This window comes from Geotrypetes seraphini, chromosome 1 (assembly GCF_902459505.1).
Source record: "Geotrypetes seraphini chromosome 1, aGeoSer1.1, whole genome shotgun sequence".
NCBI classification, from domain to species: domain Eukaryota; kingdom Metazoa; phylum Chordata; class Amphibia; order Gymnophiona; family Dermophiidae; genus Geotrypetes; species Geotrypetes seraphini.
The window spans coordinates 134,476,578-134,500,282 of NC_047084.1; the positions used below are offsets into that span (position 1 = coordinate 134,476,578).

The 23,705-nt window shown below is 45.1% G+C and overlaps 1 protein-coding gene across 1 annotated transcript in view; it reads left to right on the forward strand.

The window, feature by feature from the left end:
* Positions 1-666: 666 nt before the first annotated feature.
* The window catches only part of SLC25A31 (solute carrier family 25 member 31), a 145,588-nt gene continuing 122,549 nt past the window's right edge, over positions 667-23,705 (forward strand). The window contains exon 1 of the mRNA XM_033938877.1: positions 667-896. Coding sequence (XP_033794768.1) covers positions 695-896 — 202 coding nt within the window. The 5' untranslated portion in view covers positions 667-694. The remainder of the gene's footprint in view (positions 897-23,705) is intronic.

Sequence of the window (23,705 nt, forward strand, 5' to 3'; positions counted from 1 at the left end):
ATTTTTCCTACCTTTGTTGTCTGGTCATTTCTTGAGTCTCTGGTTGCACTTTCTTCTGACTGTGACATAGTAACATAGTAGATGACTAAAGACCCGAATGGTCCATCCAGTCTATTTTTGTATAGTTGTTACTGAGGTGACATTGCATAAAGTCATCTGCCTTGACCTCTTTGAAAACCCGCAGAATATAACATATTCTCAGCATACAGTGTGCTTTGTGTTTTATTTTTAGATTTTATTGTTGGTAGATAATTTTGAGTTGGTCATTTTAAAAAGTGTGGGCACCCCTGATTTAGAGGTGGGGAAAGGAGGAGCAGCTCAGTCTTGGCCATATTTCGTTTCAGATGAGGGCAGGACATCCAGGCAGCAATGTCAGCCAAACGAGCAGACGTAACTCTAGCCCCCCTCCCTCCCCCGAAGTTTTTCTTAACGTCTCTCAGCTTTATATACGGATGGATGTAAAAGTCCATTTAATGTGCATTAATCTACAAACGGTCTTTCATTAAAGGGAAAAAGGCAGCGCCTCTCCAGTATCCCAGGGCGCTTCGCGTCGCCCTTCCTCAGCCCCGCGGGCTGCGGTCACGTGCCGCGGCCTCTCGACGCCGATTGGCCGGCGCGCGCAATGACGGTTGGCGGGAAGCTGCACGAGGCCGCGCGACCGTTCGGAGCGTTGTAAGGGAGAGCGCGGGGAGACATGGGGGAGCTCTTCGACCTGAAGTCGTTTGGAAAGGACCTGCTGGCCGGCGGGGTGGCGGCGGCCATCTCCAAGACCACGGTGGCGCCCATCGAGCGCGTGAAGCTGCTGCTGCAGGTGCAGCACTCGTCCAAGCAGATCCTGCCCGAGAACCAGTACAAGGGCATGGTGGACTGCTTCGTCCGTATCCCGAAGGAGCAGGGTACGCTGCGATTCCAACCCCCCCCCCCTCAACATCCTCCCCGCCCGACTTCCCGGGTGTCGCTGAATGAACGCTCAGCGGCGCCGTGCCTCGGCGTCTGCCCCCCCCCCCCTCCTAACAAAAGCGGGAGGATTTGGATTTCTCTCGCAACCCTCCACGTTCCTTTGGACCCCCGGCATGGGGGGGGGGATGAGTTAAAGACGGAGTGGGGCAAAGGAAGTCGGGCACCATCGCGAGAGAACTTTGCCGCCGCTCAGTTCCTTCTTTTAGGCGCTCTATCCACTCCAGGAAGGAAGATAAAGGGGCTTAATTTAGCTTTAAAAAAACAGGCTTTTCCCCACGAGGGAAAATAAAATCCTTTTTTTTATTCTTTATTTTAATAATTTTTACAATAATCTCCATACAAAAAATGAAATGCATTCAAAATAAACTTCTAAATTAGCACATCTTATCCCCCCCAACAATTAAAACACTCCCACTCAGGAGACCCCGGTTCCCAAATATACAATTCAAATAGCTTCTTTTTCCATTTCAATATACCTCTCCCAAATATCTCCAAATTTTGTCCCTGATTTGACAATAGGGCAGATAGTCTATACTTTTCAAGTTTTATTGTTTTTAATATACCGACCATCAACTTGTATTTGGCCGGTTTACAATGCTAAAATTTAAAATAAAAAGTAAAATAATAATAGTATAGGGGAGGAATGAACATTAAAAAGATGATTGACATGTACTTACATGAATTTGAGGATAATAAGGGGAAGGAAGGGTCAAGAAGTACATTATTAAAAACAAAATTTAAAAGAAAAGGGATGAGGGATATTTGCGGTACGCCAATGCTGAGCCAATGTCAATCGAGCAGCTCTACATGCCAGGTCCATAAGTTTAGTTTGAGAGGATCCCTTATAGCAAGTCGCTTTCTCTCCGGTCCACTAATCAAAAGCTCTTAGTAGTCCATCTTTGAAAGTTATTGGAACTCGACGACATGATATGTTTTCAGTGATGGCTCCGCAACTTTGGAACACTTTGCCCCAGCATGTAAGAGAGGAAAATGATTTGAGTCGTTTTAAAATAACGTAAAGAGTTTCCTTTTTAAAGATGCTTTTAACCTTTAAATTATGCTCAAATTTTATATTGGTGTTCTTCAGGTTTCCACTTTTCCCTCCCTAATGTTCTTTCCATTTATGGTTCTCCTCTGTATTTTAAAGCATTGAGTTGTAGTTCTGTCCCTTTTTACCTTGTGTATTGATTGGTTTGTAAGTCTATTTGTCCAGCCCATTATTTTAAATGGTATTTTTTATTAATGTATCTCGCTTAGTAAAACTAAATAAGCGATTCATCAAACTAAAATAAAATTTGATGGTAACCCTTCCACTCCTACTCCCAACAATGCCATCTCAGCATTCATTCTAAATAGAATTTGGATTAACTTGCTCATATAATAAAATACCTGCTCCCAGTAATTCTGGACCTTTTGGCAGTTCCTCCTTAGTGTATTTACTAATTGAAACCGGAGTGATATACCATCGTACTAAAAGTTTAATAGCATTTTCCACCAATGAAGCTGCTCTAGCAATTTGAAAACGATGCACTTTGATTACCCCCCACTCATCTATTGACCATTCCTGCCCCAGATCTTTTTCCCATGCTTTCATATATGAAGTTTTCACTTCCTTATCAACATGTATAATTCTATATAACCAAGCAATACATCCTTTTACAGCTGGATTCTCTATCTCCTTTTCAAATTCAGATTTCTTCAAAATTTCTTTACCCATTTCCTTATATGTCTGGATATAATTTTTCACCTGTAAATAAGGAAAAAGATCTCTTGCTTCCAAATGATATTGATCCTTATCCCAGGACAAGCAGGCAGGTATTCTCGCAAGTGGGTGACGTGATCCAACGGAGCCCAGATGCGGATGCCTCACAAGCAGACTTGCTTGAAGAAACTTGAAGTTTCGAGTCGCCCGCACCGCGCATGCGCGAGTGCCTTCCTGCCCGACATCGGGCGCGTCTCTTCAATTCTTACTTTTCCGCGGAGCTGAGAAGTCCATCTTCGACTCTCTGCGTGAAGTGTTTTTCACTTGTGCCTTCTTTGTCCGCGGTTTTGGGTTTATTTTTCTCAGAATTGTCGGTTTTCTTCTTTATTTTCTCTTTTTTTAAAAAAAAATTTTCTTCTGTTCGTTCGACCGGGCAGGCCACATGGCCGTAGCCCTGCGGCTTCGATCTTGTGGCAGAGTTTTTCAGCCTATGTCCTGGCCTGCAACCGGTTTTAAAAATTGTTCCAAGTGCCAGCGCTCGATTTCCCTGATGGACCCTCATCGACGCTGTCTTCTATGTCTCGGGCCTCAACATCTCCCGAAATTGTGCCAGCCTTGCTCAACACTTAAGCCTTGTGCTTTCAAGCGTCATTGCATCTTGTGGGAGCAGCTCTTCGGTATGGAGTGTTCGATGGAGCTTTCGTCCTCGAGGGGTGCTTCGCCTTCGATATCATCTGATGCACTCCAGGCTTCCACACCTTCTGCTCCGAGCCTCATCAGGCCTGCCTCGTTTGTAACAGCTATGTCTTCGATGCCTGCTGCAGTGCCTTCCTCTGTCTCTTCAGGTCAGGTAGCACAGCAGCCTATTCCCCCGGTAGTGCTTAAAGTGCCCAAGGCTTTTAAGTCCAAACACTCTCACACTGCCTCGAGGGAGCACAAAGCCCGTGCAGGTGGTCCCGTTGGAGATGCGAATCCATCCTTGCCGGCTTTGTTCCAGACCTTATTGGAGAAGCAATTCATTCATCTCTTTACTACCATGGGGCTGAAGCTTCTCTCACAAATCCAGCCTGGGCATGCGGAGGTCTCCCGGGAGGTCGAGCTGCCTCCTGTGCCTCAGTCATATGCACACTCTCTACAGGGAGCAGAGTCCCTGCAAGTATCTGGTCTGGCAACTCGGCATGCATCGCAAGGAGCAGAGTCTTTGCCCATGCCTCCATTGGAACCCGTGCACTCGATGCAAGGAGCAGAGTCTTTGCGAGTGCCTCGGGAATCCACTCAACAGCCTCTGCTTCGTTCTACAGCCTCCAGCCCTATCCATTCTCTGGGGGCTTCGGCGGGGACACGCTTTCCTCGATTGTTGAGGCCTGCTTCCAGGCACAGCTCGCATCATCGATTGAGGCATTCTTCGAAGCATTCATCCAGGCATGCCTCGCCTCATCGGAAGCAGCCTTTTCTTCAATACTCTCCACCTACTGCTTCGAACCTCTCACTTCCGGATCTCGAAGATCCGGTGAGTTCTCTTTCTCCATCCAGATCACCTTCTTCATTGGAGCATGCTGCCTCGACGTCCTCGAGGCCAGGCTTTGGCAGATCAGCTGTCTTTTTCATCTTTTCTACGCCAAATGGCAGCTGATTTGGATATTCAACTTGACACTGGCTCCAAGTTTTCCAAGGAGTATCTCGAGACCATGCATGTCCCTCAACCTCCTGCTGAATCCCTCAAGCTTCCTCTTCACAAGCTTCTGGATCAAACCTTTGTCCGCTGTCTGGAAACTCCCTATTCCATTCCAGCTGTTCCAGGCAAATTGGATTCCGGATACAGGACTGTGCATCATAAGGGATTTCACCATGCTCAATTGTCTCATCAATCCCTTTTGGTTGAATCTTCTTTGAAGCGTTCTCACCCTTCTCAGGTGTATGCCACTGTTCCTCCGGGAAGGGAAGGGAAAACAATGGACAGATTTGGTCGACGCATCTACCAAAACTCTATGATGACCTCCAGGGTCCTCGACTACAATTTTCATTTCATCACCTACTTTGAATTCTTTCTGTCCATCCTTCAAAAGTTCATGCCTTATCTAGATTCTCGAGCACAATTTGAATATCAAGAAGTCCTTGCATCCTTGTCCCAACTCCGGCTGCAGCTTTTTCAGTCCTCCTATGATGCTTTGAGCTGTCTGTTTGAGCTACTGCTTGCTTGGTGGCCATGCGGCGTCTGGCGTGGCTCCGTACCATCGATATGGATCCTAATATGCAAGACCGGCTGGCTAATATCCTTTGCGCTGGCAATGGCCTCTTTGATGAGTCCATTGAGGTGGCCACCAAGAAGCTTTCAGACTACGAGAAATCCTTTGCTTCCATTCTTCGTCCGAAGCCAAAACTGGCCCCTCCTCGACCTACACACCCGTCTCTGATTTACCAACGCATTTTCCACCTAAACAGGGTTCTGCCATTCGTCAGCCTGTCAAGAGGCCACATCCACAGAAGCAGCAGAAGCCTCAACCACCTGCTGTTCCTAAGGCTCCTCAGCCTTTTTGACTGGAAAAGAGCATAACCTCCGTCATTCTGCCATTTCCCGTTTTTCCCCCTATCGGAGGTCGTCTCCATCATTTTTACCATTGATGGACGACTGTTACCACCGACCTCTGGGTCCTTTCCATCGTCCGGGAGGGATATTCTCTTCAGTTCCATCAAGTTCCTCCGGAACATCCGCCAAGAGAGTATCCTTCCAATTCTACCCAGACCGCCCTTCTTCAGGAAGCTCAAGCTTTGCTTCAGCTCCGTGCCATCGAGCCAGTTCCTTTGGCTCAGCAGAACAAGGGGTTTTACTCCCATTACTTTCTTGTTCTGAAGAAGACGAGCGATCTGTGGTCCATTTGGGATCTCAGGGTGCTCATCAAATTTCTGGTCAAAGAAAAATTTTGCATGTTGACCCTAGCATCTCTGTATCCCCTCCTCGAGCAGAACGACTGGTTATGCTCTCTGAATCTCAAGGAAGCCTACACTCACATTCCTATCCATCCGGCCTCCTGTCAATACCTCAGATTTTGGGTGGGAGATCTACATTATCAATACAGAATGCTCTCTTTCGGCCTGGTCTCGTCGCCCAGAGTCTTCACCAAGTGTCTGGTTGTGGTGGCCGCAGCGCTCAGGAACCATGATCTTCAGGTGTTTCCGTACCTGGACGACTGTCTCATCAAGGATTCCACGTCCCAGGGAGTAGTCCTGGCGACCCAGCGGACTATCTGGTTCCTGCAGAGTCTGGGATTCAAAATCAACTTTCCGAAGTCCCATCTTCAGCCTTCTCAGACTCTTCCATTCATCGGAGCTGTTATGGATACGGTCCAACTCAGAGCGTTCCTTCCTCAACAACGTTTGGAAGCTCTTCTCCATCTTTGTCATTCAGTCTCCTCTCGCCCGTCCATCTCGGCGAGACACATAATGGTTCTTCTGGGTCACATGGCTTCCACAGTACATGTGACTCCTTTTGCCAGACTTCACCTCAGAATTCTTCAGTGGACCCTGGCATTTCAATGGACGCAGGTTTCCGACCCTCTGACTCGACACATCCAGGTCACTCCTGCTCTGACACAATGTCTGCGCTGGTGGATGCTCTCTTCCAATCTATCCAGAGGCTTACTTTTTCACACGCCCCCCCCATCAGAAGGTTCTCACGACCGATTCTTCAACTTACACTTGGGGGGCTCATCTAGATGGTCTTCGTATTCAAGGCTATTGGACCAGTACGGATCGTCAGGGTCACATCAATCTCCTGGAACTCAGGGCGATTTTCAACGCTCTCAATGCTTTTCAGCATCTACTTCACGGCCGTGTAGTCCTCATTCGCACGGACAATCAAGTCGCGATGTATTATGCCAACAAACAGGGAGGGACGGGATCTGCCTCCCTCTGTCAGGAAGCTCTGAAAGTTTGGGATTGGGCAGCTCGCCACAACACCTTCCTCAAAGCTGTCTACATTCAAGGGGCGGACAATGCCTTAGCAGACAACTTGAGTCGTCTTCTGCAGCTTCATGAATGGACTCTTCATTCCACGCCCCTTCATCACATCTTCTCTCTGTGGGGCACACCTCAGATAGATCTCTTTGCAGCCCCCCACAACTTCAAGCTGCCTCAGTTCTGCTCCAGGATCTACACTCCTCATCGCCTCGAGGCGGATGCTTTTCTTCTGGACTGGACAAATCTCTTTCTATATGCGTTTCCTCAGTTTCCTCTCATTCAAAAGACGCTGGTCAAGCTAAAATCCGACCATTCCACTATGATTCTGGTGGCTCCTCGGTGGCCCAGACAACCCTGGTACTCCCTTCTACTTCAACTCAGCAGCAGGGAGCCATACCTTCTACCAGTTTTTCCCTCGCTGCTTACACAGCATCAGGGATCTCTCCTTCACCCCAACCTACAGTCTCTACACCTGACAGCTTGGTTCCTCTCAACATAGCTCCTCTGCAGTTTTCTCAATCTGTGAGGGATGTTTTGGAAGCTTCACGGAAGCTTACTACTAGACAATGCTATCACCAAAAATGGACTAGATTTTCTACTTGGTGTTTTTCTCATCATATGGAGCCTCAATGTTCCTCCTTATCCTCAGTTTTGGACTATCTGTTGCATCTTTCTCATTCTGGTCTCAAGTCTACCTCGATCTGAGTCCATCTTAGTGCAATTGCTGCTTTCCATCAGCCTCTTGAAGGGAAACCTCTCTCTGCTCATCCTGTGGTTTCCAGATTCATGAAAGGACTTTTTAATGTCAACCCTCCTCAAACCACCTCTAGTGGTTTGGGACCTCAATGTTGTTCTTACTCAACTGATGAGACCGCCTTTTGAACCAATGGACAAGGCTCATCTGAAGTATCTCACTTGGAAAGTGGTGTTTCTCATTGGCCTCACTTCTGCTTGACGGGTCAGTGAGTTTCAAGCATTGGTTGCAGATCCACCTTTTACTGTGTTCCACCATGACAAGGTGGTTCTTCACACTCATCCGAAATTCCTTCCTAAAGTAGTCTCGGAGTTTCATCTCAACCAATCCATTGTACTTCCAGTGTTTTTTCCAAAGCCTCATTCTCGTCCTGGAGAATCAGCTCTTCATACTCTGGACTGTAAGCTTGCTTTGGCTTTCTATTTGGAACGCACAAAACCACACAGAACTGCTCCTCAACTTTTTGTCTCCTTTGATCCGAACAAGTTGGGGCGTCCTATCTCTAAGTGTACCATCTCCAATTGAATGGCGGCTTGTATCTCATTCTGCTATGCCCAGGCTGGATTACCCCTTCACAGTAAAGTCACAGCCCATAAGGTCAGAGCAATGGCAGCTTCTGTAGCTTTCCTCAGATCGACCCCTATTGAGGAAATTTGTAAAGCTGCCACTTGGTCCTCGGTTCATACCTTCACTTCTCATTATTGTCTGGATACTTTCTCCAGATGGGATGGACAGTTTGGCCAAACAGTATTGCAAAATTTATTCTCCTAAGTTGCCAACTCTCCCACCATCCCATTTTAGTTAGCTTGGAGGTCACCCACTTGTGAGAATATCTGCCTGCTTGTCCTGGGATAAAGCACAGTTACTTACCGTAACAGATGTTACTGGTGTTAAGGATGTAATTGCAAGGTCACCCACTGTGCTTTATTGTTGTTGGGTTTTTTTTTAAGAAAACAGATGGAGCCAACTACCAACTTTCTTGATGTTACAGTCATTCCATGCAGGATACTCCTGCAATCTGCACCAGAAACCAGAGGAATGAGAGTTGAAGGACCTAAATAAAACAAACAAATAGATGTTACCTCACCTGAAATACTACAGCCTGTTCTGGAAGCTGTACCTCTGGAATGATATAGATAAGACTGGAAGTATTATATGGCAGAACTGTGTGAGCCTTCAAGCACTAAAATCCCAATATTTTCTCAAACACTGGGCAACTAAAGGGCTTAAGAACATAAGAGTTGCTAAACTGGGACTCACGGAAGGTCCATCAAGTCCAGTATCCTGGTTCCAGCAGTGGCCAACCCAGGTCAGAAGTACCTGGCAAGATACCAAGGAATAAAACAGATTTTATGCTGCTTATCTTACAAATAAGCAGTGGATTTCCCCAAGTCCGTCTTAATATTGGTTTATGGACTTTTTTGTTTTAGGCCTGGGTGAAGATTGCTTTGTTGGGAGGGGCCAAACAATAACTATAAGCAGGGATGCATTAGAGCAGGGTTTTTTTTTTTTTAACTAAACCTAGTTCCTCGGGTCACACAGCCTGCCACAATGAATGCTTGAGAGATGCAGCCAAGTTTATTAATACTACTACTACTTATCACTTATATAGCGCTAAAAGGCATACACAGCACTGTACATTTTGATATTTATAGATGGTCCTTGTTCAGAAGAGCTTACAATCTAACTTGGACAGACATAACTTACCATGTTTCCCCGAAAATAACACCTATCCCAAAAATAAGCCCTTCTCATGCCCAGCCGTTCTGTGCCACGTTGCTGAGGACATCATCAGTGATGCAGCAGAGGAACACCCGGACGAGAAGGGCAGGCTGCGATCCAGCCTGTGCTGTCGACACTACCCTTTGTTTCCAGGTATCTGCCGTCACCTTCTATGTATTTCGGCTCGCAGTCAGGGTTCGCATGGGAGGGAGAGATGGAAGGGTCAGCAGGGGTGGGGTACGCGGTGGCAGGGATAGAAAGATGCTACACAGGGATTGGGAGGGATAGAAGCTTCAAGGGTTCTGCTGCACAGGGGGATGGGATAGAAGCTGCAAGGGTTCTGCTGCACAGGGGGATGGGAGGGAGAGATAGAAAGATACTGCACAGGGGGATGAGTGAGAGGGGAAGAAAGATGCTGCACATGTGAGGGAGAGAAAGGAAATTGGAAGAATTGGGGTGGAGGAGAGGAAGGGAGAGATGATTATTGTACATTAAAAAAAATAAGACCTCAAAAATAAGACCTAGTGCCTTTTTTGGGCGCAAAATTAATATAAGACAGTGTCTTATTTTCGGGGAAACACGGTAGGCAGGAAGATGCTGGACTTAAGTGGTCCTACCGCTTAACTCATTGTGAGACACGGATATATCACCATTACTAAATATAAGTTATATAAAAAAATCAATGAATATGAAGGTTTATGTATCTATTTTAATCATGAACAAGACAAGTGAGAAGTTCACCACGTGATTCTCCCTGTTAAGACACCTAGTGTGGGACAGAGGAGTGGTGGTTCTGAGGTCTTAAAGGAAATAAAGGTATATTGGATTAAGAAAGGGAAGTTGATGTATAGCATAACAGTGCCTTAGAAATTTGGATACCATTGGACTTAGGGGGGGGGGGCATAGGGATATAGAGGAGTGATATTGAATAGAGAATGACATGGGAACAATCTTATTCAATAAAGATTTTCTTTTCCAAAGGTGTTAAATCTGGTATGGAGAGCTAAAAGAGAAGGAACAGAATGGGTGACAGTCTCAGTCGATGCTGAAAAAGCATTCGACCGAGTTGAATGGAAATTTATGGATGCAGTGTTAGGAAGTATAAGTCTTGGTAAAAGGTTTAGGGATTGGATATTTACATTATATAATAGCCCATTGGAGGCCCATTCTCTCCCTTGATTTTTGCATTAACTATAGAACCCTTGGCACAGAATATTAGACAATCTCAAAAGATAAAAGGCCTAAAAGTGGCAATTGAAGAACAAAAGCTGTCCCTGTTTGCTGATGATATTTTGGCTTTTGTAGAGGCATCTGAGCCAGCTTTAATGGCTCTTAAAGACATTAGGGGAAGGGAATATAGTCAATTATCAGGATTCAAGGTCAATTTATCTAAGTCATAGGTGATGAATATATCAGCATCTATGGAGAGGATTAAGGAACTACAAAGATTAGTGCCTTTGAGGTGGGTAAGGAGACCTATTCGTTATTTAGGAATATTCTGGGAGTAGATTGGATACTTTTGTTTCAACAAAATTATATACCATTAGCAGTGGACATTCAAAAAGATTTAGAAAGATGGAATAAGATCTTTATAAGAACATAAGCATTGCCTCTGCCAGGTCAGACCAGGGGTCCATCGTGGCCAGCAGTCCACTCCCGCGGCGGCCCCACAGGTTCATGATCTGTCCTTACCTAAATTCTTTATTCCCTATTCATTAGTACCTGTATAGTTACCCTCCATCTGTACCCTTCAATCCCCTTCTCCTTCAGGAAGTCATCCAATCACTTTTTGAAGCCCAATATTGTACTCTGCCCTATCACCTCCACTGGGAGCGCATTCCAGGTGTCCACCACCCTCTGAGTGAAGAAGAACTTCCTAGCATTTGTTTTGAATCATAGAAACATAGAAGATGACGGCAGAAAAGGGCTACAGCCCATCAAGTCTGCCCACTCTGCTTACCCGCCCCCTGTCTATGCCATAATGACTCAATTTCCTTATCTTGACCCTCGTAGGGATCCCACATGGGTATTCCATTTATTCTTAAAGTCTGGCACGCTGTCTGCCTCAATCACCTGCACTGGAAGCTTGTTCCAATGATCAACCACTCTCTCTGTGAAGAAATACTTTCTGGTGTCGCCATGAAAATTTCCGCCCCTGAGTTTGAGCGAGGGTGGCCGAGGGTCCCTTGAGAAAGAAAATATCATCTTCCACTTCGACACGTCCCGTGAGGTACTTAAATGTTTCGATCATGTCTCCCCTCTCCCTATGTTCCTCGAGAGTGTAAAGCTGCAATTTGTTCAGTCTCTTCGTACGAGAGACCCTTGAGCCCCGAGATCATCCTGGTGGCCGTCCGCTGAACCGATTCAATTCTGCGCACATCTTTACTGTAATGTGGCCTCCAGAATTGCACACAAGTACTCCAGATGAGGTCTCACCATGGCCCTGTACAATCTGTCTCTCTTCAATTTTTCTGAATGCCCTCTTGTTTTTGTTGGCCCTGTTAGTCTGAAGAATCTGTCTTTCTCCACCTTCTCTATGCCTTTCATGATTTTATAAGTCTCTATCATGTCCCCTCTAAGTCTCCGCTTCTCCAGGGTAAAGAGCCCCAGCTTGTCCAACCTTTCAGCATATGAAAGGTTTTCCATGCCCTTAATTATCCTTGTCGCTCTTCTCTGGACCCTCTCGAGTATCGTCATATCCTTCTTAAGGTAGGGCGACCAGTATTGAACACAATACTCCAGATGTGGGTGCACCATTGCTTGATACAATGGTAGAATAACCTTCTTCGTTCTGGTAGTGATACCCTTTTTGATTATGCCCAACATTCTGTTCGCTTTCTTTGAGGCCGCTGCACATCGCGCTGCCGGCTTCATTGTTTTATCCACCAAAACCCCCAGGTCTTTTTCTAGGCAGCCTTCCCTCAGTACCCTCCCTCCCATAGTATAGCTGTACATTGGGTTCCCCTTCCCACATGCAAGACTTTACATTTCTCTACATTGAAGCTCATCTGCCATCTTTTTGCCCACACACTCAGTTTGTTGAAGTCTCCTTGTAATTCTTTGCATTCCTCAACAGTTCTGAGTCTACTGGAGAGTTTTGTGTCGTCCGCGAATTTTATAACTTCACACTTTGTCCCTATTTCCAGGTCATTTATGAATATATTGAACAGCAGCGGTCCCAACACTGACCCCATGGTTAGGACATATGGAGGTAGTAAAGATGATGATTCTCCCCAGGTTCATAGAAACATAGAATATGACGGCAGAAAAGGGCTATAGCCCATCAAGTCTGCCCACCTAGTGACCCACCCTCAGACTTTATCCCGCTAGAGATCCCACATGCATATCCCATTTCTTTTTAAAATCTAGCATGCTGCTGGCATTAATCACCTGCAGTGGAAGTCCATTCCAATGATCGACCACCCTTTCGGTGAAGAAATACTTCCTGGTGTTGCCAAGAAATTGCCCGCCTTTGATTTTCAGCGGATGACCTCTGTGGTCGAAGGTCCTTTAAGAAAGATGATATCGTCTTCCACCTCGATGCGGCCCGTGATATATTTAAACGAGTCAATCATGTCCCCCCTCTCTCTACGTTCCTCGAGCGAGTATAGCTGCAATTTATTCAGTCTTTCCTCATATGGGAGGTTCTTGAGTCCTGAGACCATCCTGGTGGCCATTTGTTGAACCGACTCAATTCTCCGCACATCTTTTTGATAATGTGGTCTCCAGAATTGACAATATTCCAGATGAGGTCTCACCATGGATTTGTACAAAGGCATTATGACTTCGGGGCTCCGGCTGACGAAACCTCTACGGATGAATCCCACATTTGTCTAGCCTTGGATGCAGCTTTCTCCACCTGATTGGCCGGTTTTCATGTCCTCTATCTATTCCAAGTATTACCGATAGAAATCCCAAAATTATATTTCTAAAAATGGAATAGTATGATTTTGAGATTTATATGGGGAGCAAAGTGCCCAAGAGTTGGAAGAAATGCAATGTTTAAGTCTAAGGCTGAGGGAGGACTATTATAAAGCCGCACAATTGAGAGCAATAGTGGAATTGCATTCATACCCATCTAAACTATAGGTAGCAGTAGAGCAAGAAGCGTTAGAAGGGATAGAGGGCATTAAAGAATTGAAATACCATGGGTAGAAGAAAAAGATTCAATTAATGTAATTAATCCTTTTAGTAGATGTTCTATGAGAATTTGGAAAAGTACGAGGAAAAAACTCTTGGGAAGAGAAAAAAGTATCTTCTTTTCTCCTATGTTATATAAGCGGGATTTTATACCAGGGAGAGAGGGGGGAATTTTTTAAAAAATGGGAGGCAAAACGCTTGAAATGCTTTGGCCAATTTATTGATGAAGGGGAAGTTAAAGCCTTTGCAGACCTTAAAGCACAGTTACTTACCAGGTGTTATCCAGGGACAGCAGGCAGCTATTTTCACAAGTGGGTGACGTGATCCAACGGATCCCCGATGCAGATGCCTCACAAGCAGACTTGCTTGAAGAAACTCGAAGTTTCGAGTCGCCCGCACTGCACATGCGCGAGTGCCTTCCCGCCCGACATCAGACGCATCTCCTCAGTTCAGATAGCTAGCAGAGAAGCCAACCCAGGGGAGGAGGGTGGGATGTGAGAATAGCTGCCTGCTGTCCCTGGATAATATCACTGTATGAAGGCATTAAGAAACCTGCAATGACCATGATTTCTAGTAATGTGGAGGGGAAGGGCCTCTATTTTAGACTAAGGGCTCCTTTTACGAAGGTGTGCTAGCGTTTTTAGCGCATGCACTAGATTAGTGCAAGCTAGCCAAAAAACTACTACCTGCTCAAGAGGAGGCGGTAGTGGCTAGAGCGCGCAGCATTTTAGAGCGCGCTATTCCATGCGTTAAGGCCCTAACACGCCTTCGTAAAAGGAGCCATAAATGTTGGTTTAATGAAAGTAGAACAGGAAGAAGACAAGGTCTGAGGTGGCATGCCAGACAGTAGAACTTGATACATAAATTGATTTTGAGAATGTTTGGAAATGATGTGGAGGACAGAGGGTGGGAGAAGAGTTAAAGGTTCAGGTTCACATTTGTAAGATTAAAAGGGGAATTGTGGTCTTGGAGATGGGTCCTTTCCAAATGGTGTCAACTCGAAGAGCTCACCCATATTTGAGTTCATTGGGGAGAACGGGATAGAAAATGAATTAAATACCCAAAATGGAAGAATCTCAACTGTGCCGACTGGGTGAGCCAAGTTGGTCTTTTTCTACTACTACTACTATTAATTATTTCTATAGCGCTACCAGACACATGCAGCGCTGCACAGAGTCGCAAAGAGTAAGAAAACAGTCCCTGCTTGAAAGAGCTTACAATCTAACAGGCAAGACAGACAAACAGGATGTCATGGATATAGTTAAGGGGAACGGTTAATCAGTGGGCTGGGTTGGAGGGCAGAGGAGTAGGGCTAAGGATTGAAAGCTATGTCAAAAAGGTGGGTTTTCAGTCTACTTTTTCTGTTGTCTTATACCATCTTATTACAGTATACACCATTATCAACATATGGCATAACCAAGGTCGGTTTAACCTAAGGACCAGTGAGGCCCTGGCTCAGAATGCCTATGATAAAGGGTGCCAAAATCCCAGTCTGGTCTGGTCTATCTTCAAACTTCTAGAGGGATAGATGATGGACTGGAATTTTGGCACCCTTTATCATCGGTACCCTGAACCAATGGGGAGACGAGAGACAGGGAGATACTAGATTGTGGGAGGGGGGGAGGGGGCACCAATGCAAAAAAGTTGGCTCATGGTGCAAGTTCTTATAAACAGTTTATGATTCAGGCTAGAGCAAAGATAAGAATTCAAAAAATTAAACAATTTAGAATATAAAATAACATCAGTCAAATAACTTTATATAAAGCATAAAATCAGATGTTTGTGATGTCATTTGTGCTATGTGACTTTATTCCGGGCACATGAGTACCTTCAAGAATTAAGAAACCTAAAAATAAATGCAACATTGGTTGCTATCCTCCAAAATTCAAATATGTGTAAAAGATTACCATATAGGGTTAGACCAAAGGTCCATCAAGCCCAGTATCCCGTTTCTGACAGTGGCTAATCACTAGTCACAAGTACCTGGCAAGATCCTAAAAAAATAGTTGGATTCCATGCTGCCTATGCCCAGTGATAACCATTTACTTTCCCAATGCCTATTTTAATAAAAGTCTTGATTTTCCCCCCAGGAACTTCTTCATACTTTTTAAAGCCCAGATACGTTTCCTTTTTCTATATCTGGTAGTGAATTGTAAAGTTTTACTGAGTTGAGTGAAAATGTATTTTCTGATTTATTTTAAATGCACCACTGTGTACTTTAGGGCTGTCCCCTGGTGCTCACAAATGGTGAAAGTGTCTCTAATGTCAGTTTGGTTTGATTTAACAGCCAAAGAGGAGGATGGCCGCACAAAACTCAAAAAGTCCTGGATTTCAAGCGTGTGTACCATGAGAGTGTACCTGATTGGATGGGAAGGCATAAGTGAAGTGGAAAAACAGTGGTCCAGGTCGAAAGGTGCAATAAATAGAGCTACTGACCTTTATGTGAAGAAAACCCATATGGTTCACCAAACTAGTGGCGGAAAAAATAAAGGCAAAAGAATTGGCGTTCGTGAAATATTTAAAAACTCAAAAAGAGGAGTACAGAAAGAAATATCGAATGAAACTGAAAGAAGTCAAGCGAGAGATAAGTCTGGCGAAAGTGCAAATGGCTATAAATAAAAGAAAGGGAGACAAAATTTTTTTGCGGTATATTAGTGAAAGGAGGACAAAAAATGGAATTACAAGACTGAAAGAAAGTACGAACCGCTATATAGAGAGTGATGAGGAAAAAGCAAATGCACTAAACAAACACTTCTGTTCATTGTTCACAGAAGAAAAACATGGAGAAGTATCGCAATTGGTCAGCAAAGTTACACCTGAGAATGGAATGAATACTGCACCGTTTATGGAAGAAAGTGTTTATGAAAAATTTGAAAAATTGAAGGTGGACAAAGCTATGGGACCGGACAGGATCGATCCAAGAATATGGAGGGAGCTCTGAGAGGTTCTGGCAGGTCCTCTTAAAGATTTGTTCAATAAAACTTTAGAGACGGGAGAACTTCTGCGGGACTAGAGAAGAGCGGATGTGGTCCTTCTTCACAAAAGTGGTTGTAGAGATAAAGCGGGAAACTACAGGCCGGTAAACCTCACTTCAGTTATTGGAAAAATAATGGAAACATTGCTGAAGGAAAGGATAATTAAATTCTTAGAATCTAATGGATTACAAGATTTGAGGCAACATGGGTTTACTACCGTGTTTCCCAGAAAATTAGACAGTGTCTTATATTCATTTGGGGCCCAAAAAATGCACTAGGTCTTATTTTCGGATAGGGCTTATTTTTTTCATGTACATGATCATCTCTCCCTTCCTCTCCACCCCAATTCTTCCTTTTTCCTTTCTCTCCCCCACATTTGTAACATCTTTCCTCCCCTCTCACCCATCCCCTTGTGCCTTCCCTCTGCAGCAGAACCATTGCCCAGCTTCCATCCTTCCCTCCCTCCCATCCCTTGTGCAGCAGAATCCTTTAGCACCTGCCGAACCCCCGCTGACCTTCTATCCGAACCCCGCTGACCACAAGCCATAAATACCTTCCTCCAGAGCAGCATTGAGCCAGCAGCACTCTAAACCCAAGGCCTTCTGTGTGTTGCATTACTGATGACATTATCAGTGATGCAAGACGGAATTCCCCAGTGAGAAAACCGCGAAGCAGCCTATTTAGAGTGCTGCTGGCCCAATGCTGCTCTGGAGGAAGGTATTTATGGCTCACGGTTGGTGGGGTTCAGATGGGAGGGAAGGATGGAGGGTCAGTGGGGGTTCGGCTGTGGAGTGGGGGGAAGCGCAGCTGCTAGCGACTAAGGCTTATTTTTGGGGGTAGGGCTTATATTAAGCCCTACCCTGAAAATCAATCTAGGGCTTATTTTCGGGACATGCGCTAGATGTTATTTACTTAGATTTCAGCAAACTCCATGGGCTGAAGTTAGGGCCCAAAGTGGTGAACTGGATTAGAAACTGGTTGACGGGACAGATGCCAGAGGGTAGTAGTAAATGGAATTCACTCAGAGAAGGGTCAGGTGAGTAGTGGAGTGCCTCAAGGCTCGGTGCTGGGACCAATTCTATTCAACATGTTTGTGAGCGACATTGCTGAAGGGTTAGAAGGTAAGGTTAATCTTTTAGCAGATGATACCATGTAACAGAGTGGACACCCTGGAGGGAATAGAAAACATGAAAAAGGATCTGCAAAAGTTGGAAGAATGGTTTAGCGTCTGGCAACTAAAATTCAATGCGAAGAAGTATAGAGTGTTGCATTTGGGGAGTAGAAATCCGAGGGAACCATATGTGCTGGGAGGTGAGAAGCTGATAAAGTACAGATGGAGAGAGGGACCTTGTGATTGTTTCTGAGGATCTAAAGGCATCTAAATAGTGTGATAAGGTGGCGGCTGTAGTCAGAAGGATGCTAGGCTGTATAGAAAGAGTATACCAATGAAAAGAGACTTGCTCTCAATGGGCACTTAAGACATTGCACCGTTTTTGTACATAAATTTAGAGTTTTAAACTCAGGGCATTCAATCAGTTCATGGGAACGTCTCACGAGTCAATAAGGAGTTTATCCCAGGACAAGCAGGCAGCATATTCTTGACTGATGGGTGACGGCACTGACGGAGCCCCGGTACGGACAATTTTAGAATGATTGCACTCTAAGAACTTAGAAAGTTCTAGCTAGGCCGCACCGCGCGTGCGCGAGTGCCTTCCTGCCCAACGAAGGCGCGCGGTCCCCAGTTTCTTAGTTTCTGCGGAGCTAAGAAGACGCGTGTTTCCAACGGCTGTTGGATTCTCTTTTTTCGCCTTCCCGCTCGCGTATTTTTTCTTGTGAATTTCTTCACGTTTTATTATTTTCTTAATTTCTTGATAAAATTTCAAAAAAAAAAAAAAAAGTATTTTTTTTCGACTTTTTTCGGTCGGCCCCGGCAGGGCCTGTTGGCACCATCGAAGCCTCGGGCTTCGATTTTGCTACGGCCGTTTTTCCCTTCATGCCCCCTTCACCGGGTTTTAAAAAGTGTCAGCAGTGTGCACGCCCTATTTCTTTGTCCGACCCGCATAAGTGGTGCCTCCAGTGTTTGGGTCCGGAACATAGGGCAGACACGTGCACCCGCTGTAGTTATCTTCAAAAGAGAACTTTGAAAAATCGCCAGATTCAACAGCGGATTCTTTTCGGTGCCGCTATGGAAGTTCCACCAGCATCGACTCCGGCAACTTCCTCTAAGTCGACACCGGTGGTTTCGACACCGCAAGAGATATCGTCGGTGTCGCACCCTGTAGGTAAGCCGGCTAAAAAGCCATCCCCTACTGTTCTTGGCCCGCCAGTCGAACAAGCAGTGAGCCAAGTCCTGCAGACTGCGTGCCAGCCCCACAAACGCTCCGCTCCCATAGAAGTCACTGCCTCTTCATCGGCATCGACTTGGCCTGAGCGTCGAACTGCACCATAGGTACCGAGCAAGAAAAAAGCGGTACCGGTGCCATCGGGACCGTCTCTGGATGAGCATATAGCATCCATCCTTCAGGTCCAGCTTAAGGAGCAATTACAAAACCTGCTCCCGGCTCTGCTAACTCCGAACCTTCCGGTGTCGGTCCCCACTGAGCCTACGGTACCGATCGTCGACCAGCCTATGTTGTCGGCATCGACGTTATCGGCACCGCTTAAATCTGCCTCTTCCATGTCTATTCCTATTTTATCGGCAGAGCCAAAGTCTCTTCGACGTACGGCTCACTCGGCCTCTGATCCGGTACCACTCTCTGACACCCGTACCGCTTTATAGTCACCGGGTACGGTGTCGATGCGTTCAGGCAAATCGGTACGCAAAACCAGGCATACCGAATCCTCTACTCCACTATCTCAGGGCCGTCTTCCATCGGTACGTGACCCTGATTTATGGGATGATTCCGAGGATCCCCTCGGTACCAAGGAGGATTTTTCATCTGATGAGGCTGACCCATCGGTGCAGGATCCTGCTAATAAGCCAGAGCACTCTTCCTTCACTAAATTTCTGAGGGAGATGTCAGACACCCTTTCTCTCCCCTTGGAGTCTGATTCTAAAAAGTCAAAAGCATTCCTGGATGCTTTGGACTTTGACCAACCTTCCAAAGAATTTTTAAAGTTACCCCTTCATGATATATTAAGGGAAACTTTTTACAAAAATCTGGAAACTCCTCTTACCATTCCAGGAGCTCCAAGGAAATTGGAATCACTTTATAAAGTTATTCCTATTCCAGGGTTTGACAAACCTCAGCTTCCACACGAATCTTTGCTGGTGGAGTCAACCCTCAAAAAATCTGCAGGCTCTAGTGTGTATGCCTCTGTCCCTCCTGGCAGAGAGGGCAAGGCTATGGACAAATTTGGTAAACGACTTTACCAAAATGCTATGTTGGCCAACCGTTCAGGTAACTATGTGTTCCACTTCTCCTTTTACCTGAAACATCTTATCCAGCAGATGGCCACTTTTCAAAAATATATTCCTGACCGCAAGCTTTCTGCTTTTCAACAATGCACTGCCAGTCTCTTGCAACTCAGGAAGTTTATGGTCCGTTCCATCTATGATACTTTTGAACTGACATCCCGAGCTACTGCTATGTCTGTAGCGATGAGACGATTGGCATGGCTTCGCATCTCAGACCTTGATGTGAACCACCAGGACCGCCTTGCCAATGCTCCCTGCCTGGGTGATGAGCTGTTTGGTGAATCTCTGGATACCACCATTCAGAAGCTTTCTGCCCATGAGACGAGGTGGGATACTTTATTGAAAAACAAAAAGAAACCCCCTCCTCCTCGTCCTTTTAGGCAGCAGACGTCATATCAGAGGCGTTTTTCTGCTCGGCCGATTCAGCCTCAGCCTCGGAGGCAACGTCAGCAGCAACAACAGGCTCGACAACAACAGCCGCCTGCCATAAAGCCTATTATTCAGCCTAAACCGACTCAGCCCTTTTGACTCGCTTCTCCAGGGCATTGCCAGTCTTCCTCGCTCATGTCCTCTTCCACAGCCCATAGGAGGTCGACTAAACATTTTTCTGACTCGATGAGAAGTAATCACCACTGACCAGTGGTTGCTCTCTATCATAGCCCACGGTTACTCCCTCAATTTTCAGACTCCTCCGCCGTTAGGCCTGCCAAAAGAGTCTGCTTCCAACAAGTTTCAGTCCCTCCTTCTCGCTCAAGAGGTTCAATCCCTCCTTCTTCTCAATGCCATCGAAGAAGTTCCTCAAGATCAGCGAGGTCAGGGATTTTACTCCCGGTACTTTCTAGTTCCCAAAAAGACCGGAGACCTCAGACCAATCTTAGATCTCAGAGATCTCAACAAATGTTTGGTCAAGGAGAAGTTCAAGATGCTCTCTCTTGCCACCCTCTACCCTCTTCTCACTCAGGGCGACTGGCTATGCTCCCTCGATCTAAAAGAGGCTTACACACATATTCCTATCCATCTGATGTCCAGGCAATATCTACGCTTTCTCATCAATCAAACTCATTATTAGTACAAGGTGCTACCCTTCGGTCTGGCCTCCTCTCCCAGGGTATTCACCAAGTGTCTGATTGTGGTAGCGGCCTATCTCCGCTCTCACAATTTTCAAGTCTTCCCTTATTTGGACGACTGGCTGATCAAGGCTCATTCTCCTCAGGCGGTTCTGCTTGCCACCAACCAGACCATTCACTTTCTTCAACTGTTGGGTTTCGAAATCAATCTACCCAAGTCGCACCTTATTCTGACCCAGCGCCTTCAATTCATTGGAGCCATTCTGGACACTGTTCTGATGAGGGCGTTTCTTCCATCCAACTGCCTTCAGACCATCCTTCATCTCTGTCGGCAGGTGTTTCAACAGATTACCATTTCTGCCAATCACATGATGGTGCTATTGGGGCACATGGCATCCACAGTACATGTCACCCCCTTCTCACGTCTCCACCTGCGTACTCCTCAATGGACCCTAGCAACCCAGTGGTCGCAAGCGACGGAAAAAAAACAAGAGTTTAGAACACACTAAAACTGCATGGAGATACCAAATTAATCAATACAAAACCAAACTCAAGGAAAAACGAAAAGCCTACTACTCCAAAATGATAGGCAAAAAAACCCCAGACACAAAAAAGCTATTTAATCTAGTAAAGAACCTCACAGATACCAAACCTTACCTCTCCACCCAAGGTATCCACCCACCAACAGCCATCCACCTAGCAGACCATTTCAAAAACAAGATCACCAATATCAGATCTACATTCATCAACACACACACCCATCTAGAAAAGATAACAACAAACCCATCAACTAGCGAAGCCATCGTAGCAGACAGAAGCTGGTCCGATTTCCCAATTCTAGTCTGGTCGGATATGAACCGACTCTACAATAAATACAGCCATGCTTCCAGTGACCTAAATAATTGCCCCACCTACATATTATCAAACGCCTCCACCACATTCAAAACCAACTTCATGCTATGGATTCAAACCACATTGACAGAAGGCCAATTCCCACAGGACCTAGGAGAGATCTTAATCACTCCAATCATAAAGGATCACAAAGGCCCAATAGATAGCCCCTCCAACTACAGACCTATCGCTTCAATACCATTGTACGTTAAAATAATAGAAGGCCTAGTGGCACAATACCTCACCGAATATCTGGAAAAACATAACCTACTCCACCCCTCACAATCAGGATTCCGAACTAACCATAGTACAGAAACACTACTTGTCACATTACTAGATACAGCCCGACAACACATCAGTAAAGGAAAAAAAATGATATTAATACAATTAGACCTCTCCGCAGCATTTGATCTAGTTGACCACACCTTATTACTACAAATTCTCGACGCCATAGGAATCTCAGGCAAGGTCTACAAATGGTTTCAGGGGTTCCTCAAATCTAGAACCTACAGGGTAAAATACAATGATATCAAATCAGAACCATGGACAAATCCCTGCGGAGTTCCACAAGGATCACCTCTCTCACCTACGCTCTTCAACCTCTTTATCTCCTCCCTAGGAGCCACTTTAGATACCCTAGATGTCACATCTTTCAGCTATGCTGATGACATCACCATAATCATCCCCTTCAACCCATCAGAGACCACCACCACAACAAAGCTAGAAACAACCTTAGACACAGTAGAAAAATGGATGATGGATCACAAACTAAAACTAAATTCTGAAAAAACAAAATTCCTTTTGCTCGAAAAAGCCCAAACTCCTACCATCACTGAACTGAAAATCAAAAATACCAAATACCCAATACAACCCGAACTAAAACTCCTAGGAGTTACGATAGATAGATGTTGCACAATGCAGCCCCAGATCAACAAAACAACCCAGAAAGCTTTTCTAACCATGAGAAATCTCCGTAAAATCAGAAAATTCTTTGACCAAGCACAATTTAGACTAATCGTCCAATCCCTAGTCTTAGGTCTGCTGGATTATTGCAACTCCCTATATCTTCCTTGTCCAGCCACTATGATAAAACAACTCCAGACCATACAAAACACTGCCCTCAGATTGATCTACTCACTCAAAAAATATGATCACATAACAACTGCCTTCTTAGATTCTCACTGGCTACCCATACAAGCACGAATCCAATTCAAATTCCACTGCCTGATATTCAAAGCATTACACAGCTGTTCCCCCTCCTATCTAAACAACCGCTTAAACCAAATCTCCACCTCAAGACACAGAAGAACCTCGAACCCTTTCGCCTTCCCCCCACTCAAAGGCACACAACGCAAGAAAATGTTTGACAACCTTCTGGCAACACAAGCAGCAAAAATCAACCATTCCATCTCCAATCTTATGACAATATCAGACAACTTCAAAACATTCAGAAAAGAAATCAAAACCCTGCTTTTCAAAAAATTTATCCAAATATCTTAACCCCTCCTCTTTTACCTCCAGAAGATTCACCTACCTTCAGATAACCTTCCCCCAAATTACCCACCGTAACACCTTCCAATTAAACAAATACCATAAATAGATTGTAACCTACCCTCTCTAACTGCATTCCATATGTATTTTTCATACAGTTTTTCACTGTCAGTTTTTCACTGTCAGTTTAATTTCCATCCTATAAGTTCACATAGAATTTTTCTTTTTTCAACCATCTTTATTTTCTCTTCTTTATTAATTTCCAGGTACTTTAGTTAGATTGTGAGCCTTCGGGACAGTAAGGGAATTTTTTAAGTACCTTCTTACTTCTCATTTATAATCTTAATGTATATTTTCTACAAACCGCTTAGAACCTAACGGATGTAGCGGTATATAAGAAATAAATTACATTACATTACATCCTTGCTCACAACACATATCTGTGACCTCGTCTCTTCGACAGTCGCTTCTTTGGTGGTTGACATCTTCAAATCTATCCAGAGGTCTGCTGTTCCATCTACCTCCTCATCATTTTGTGATCACCACAGACGCATCCCCTTATGCCTGGGGAGCTCACTTGAACGAATTCCAAACTCAAGGGTTTTGGATTGCCCAGGAAAAGAAACAT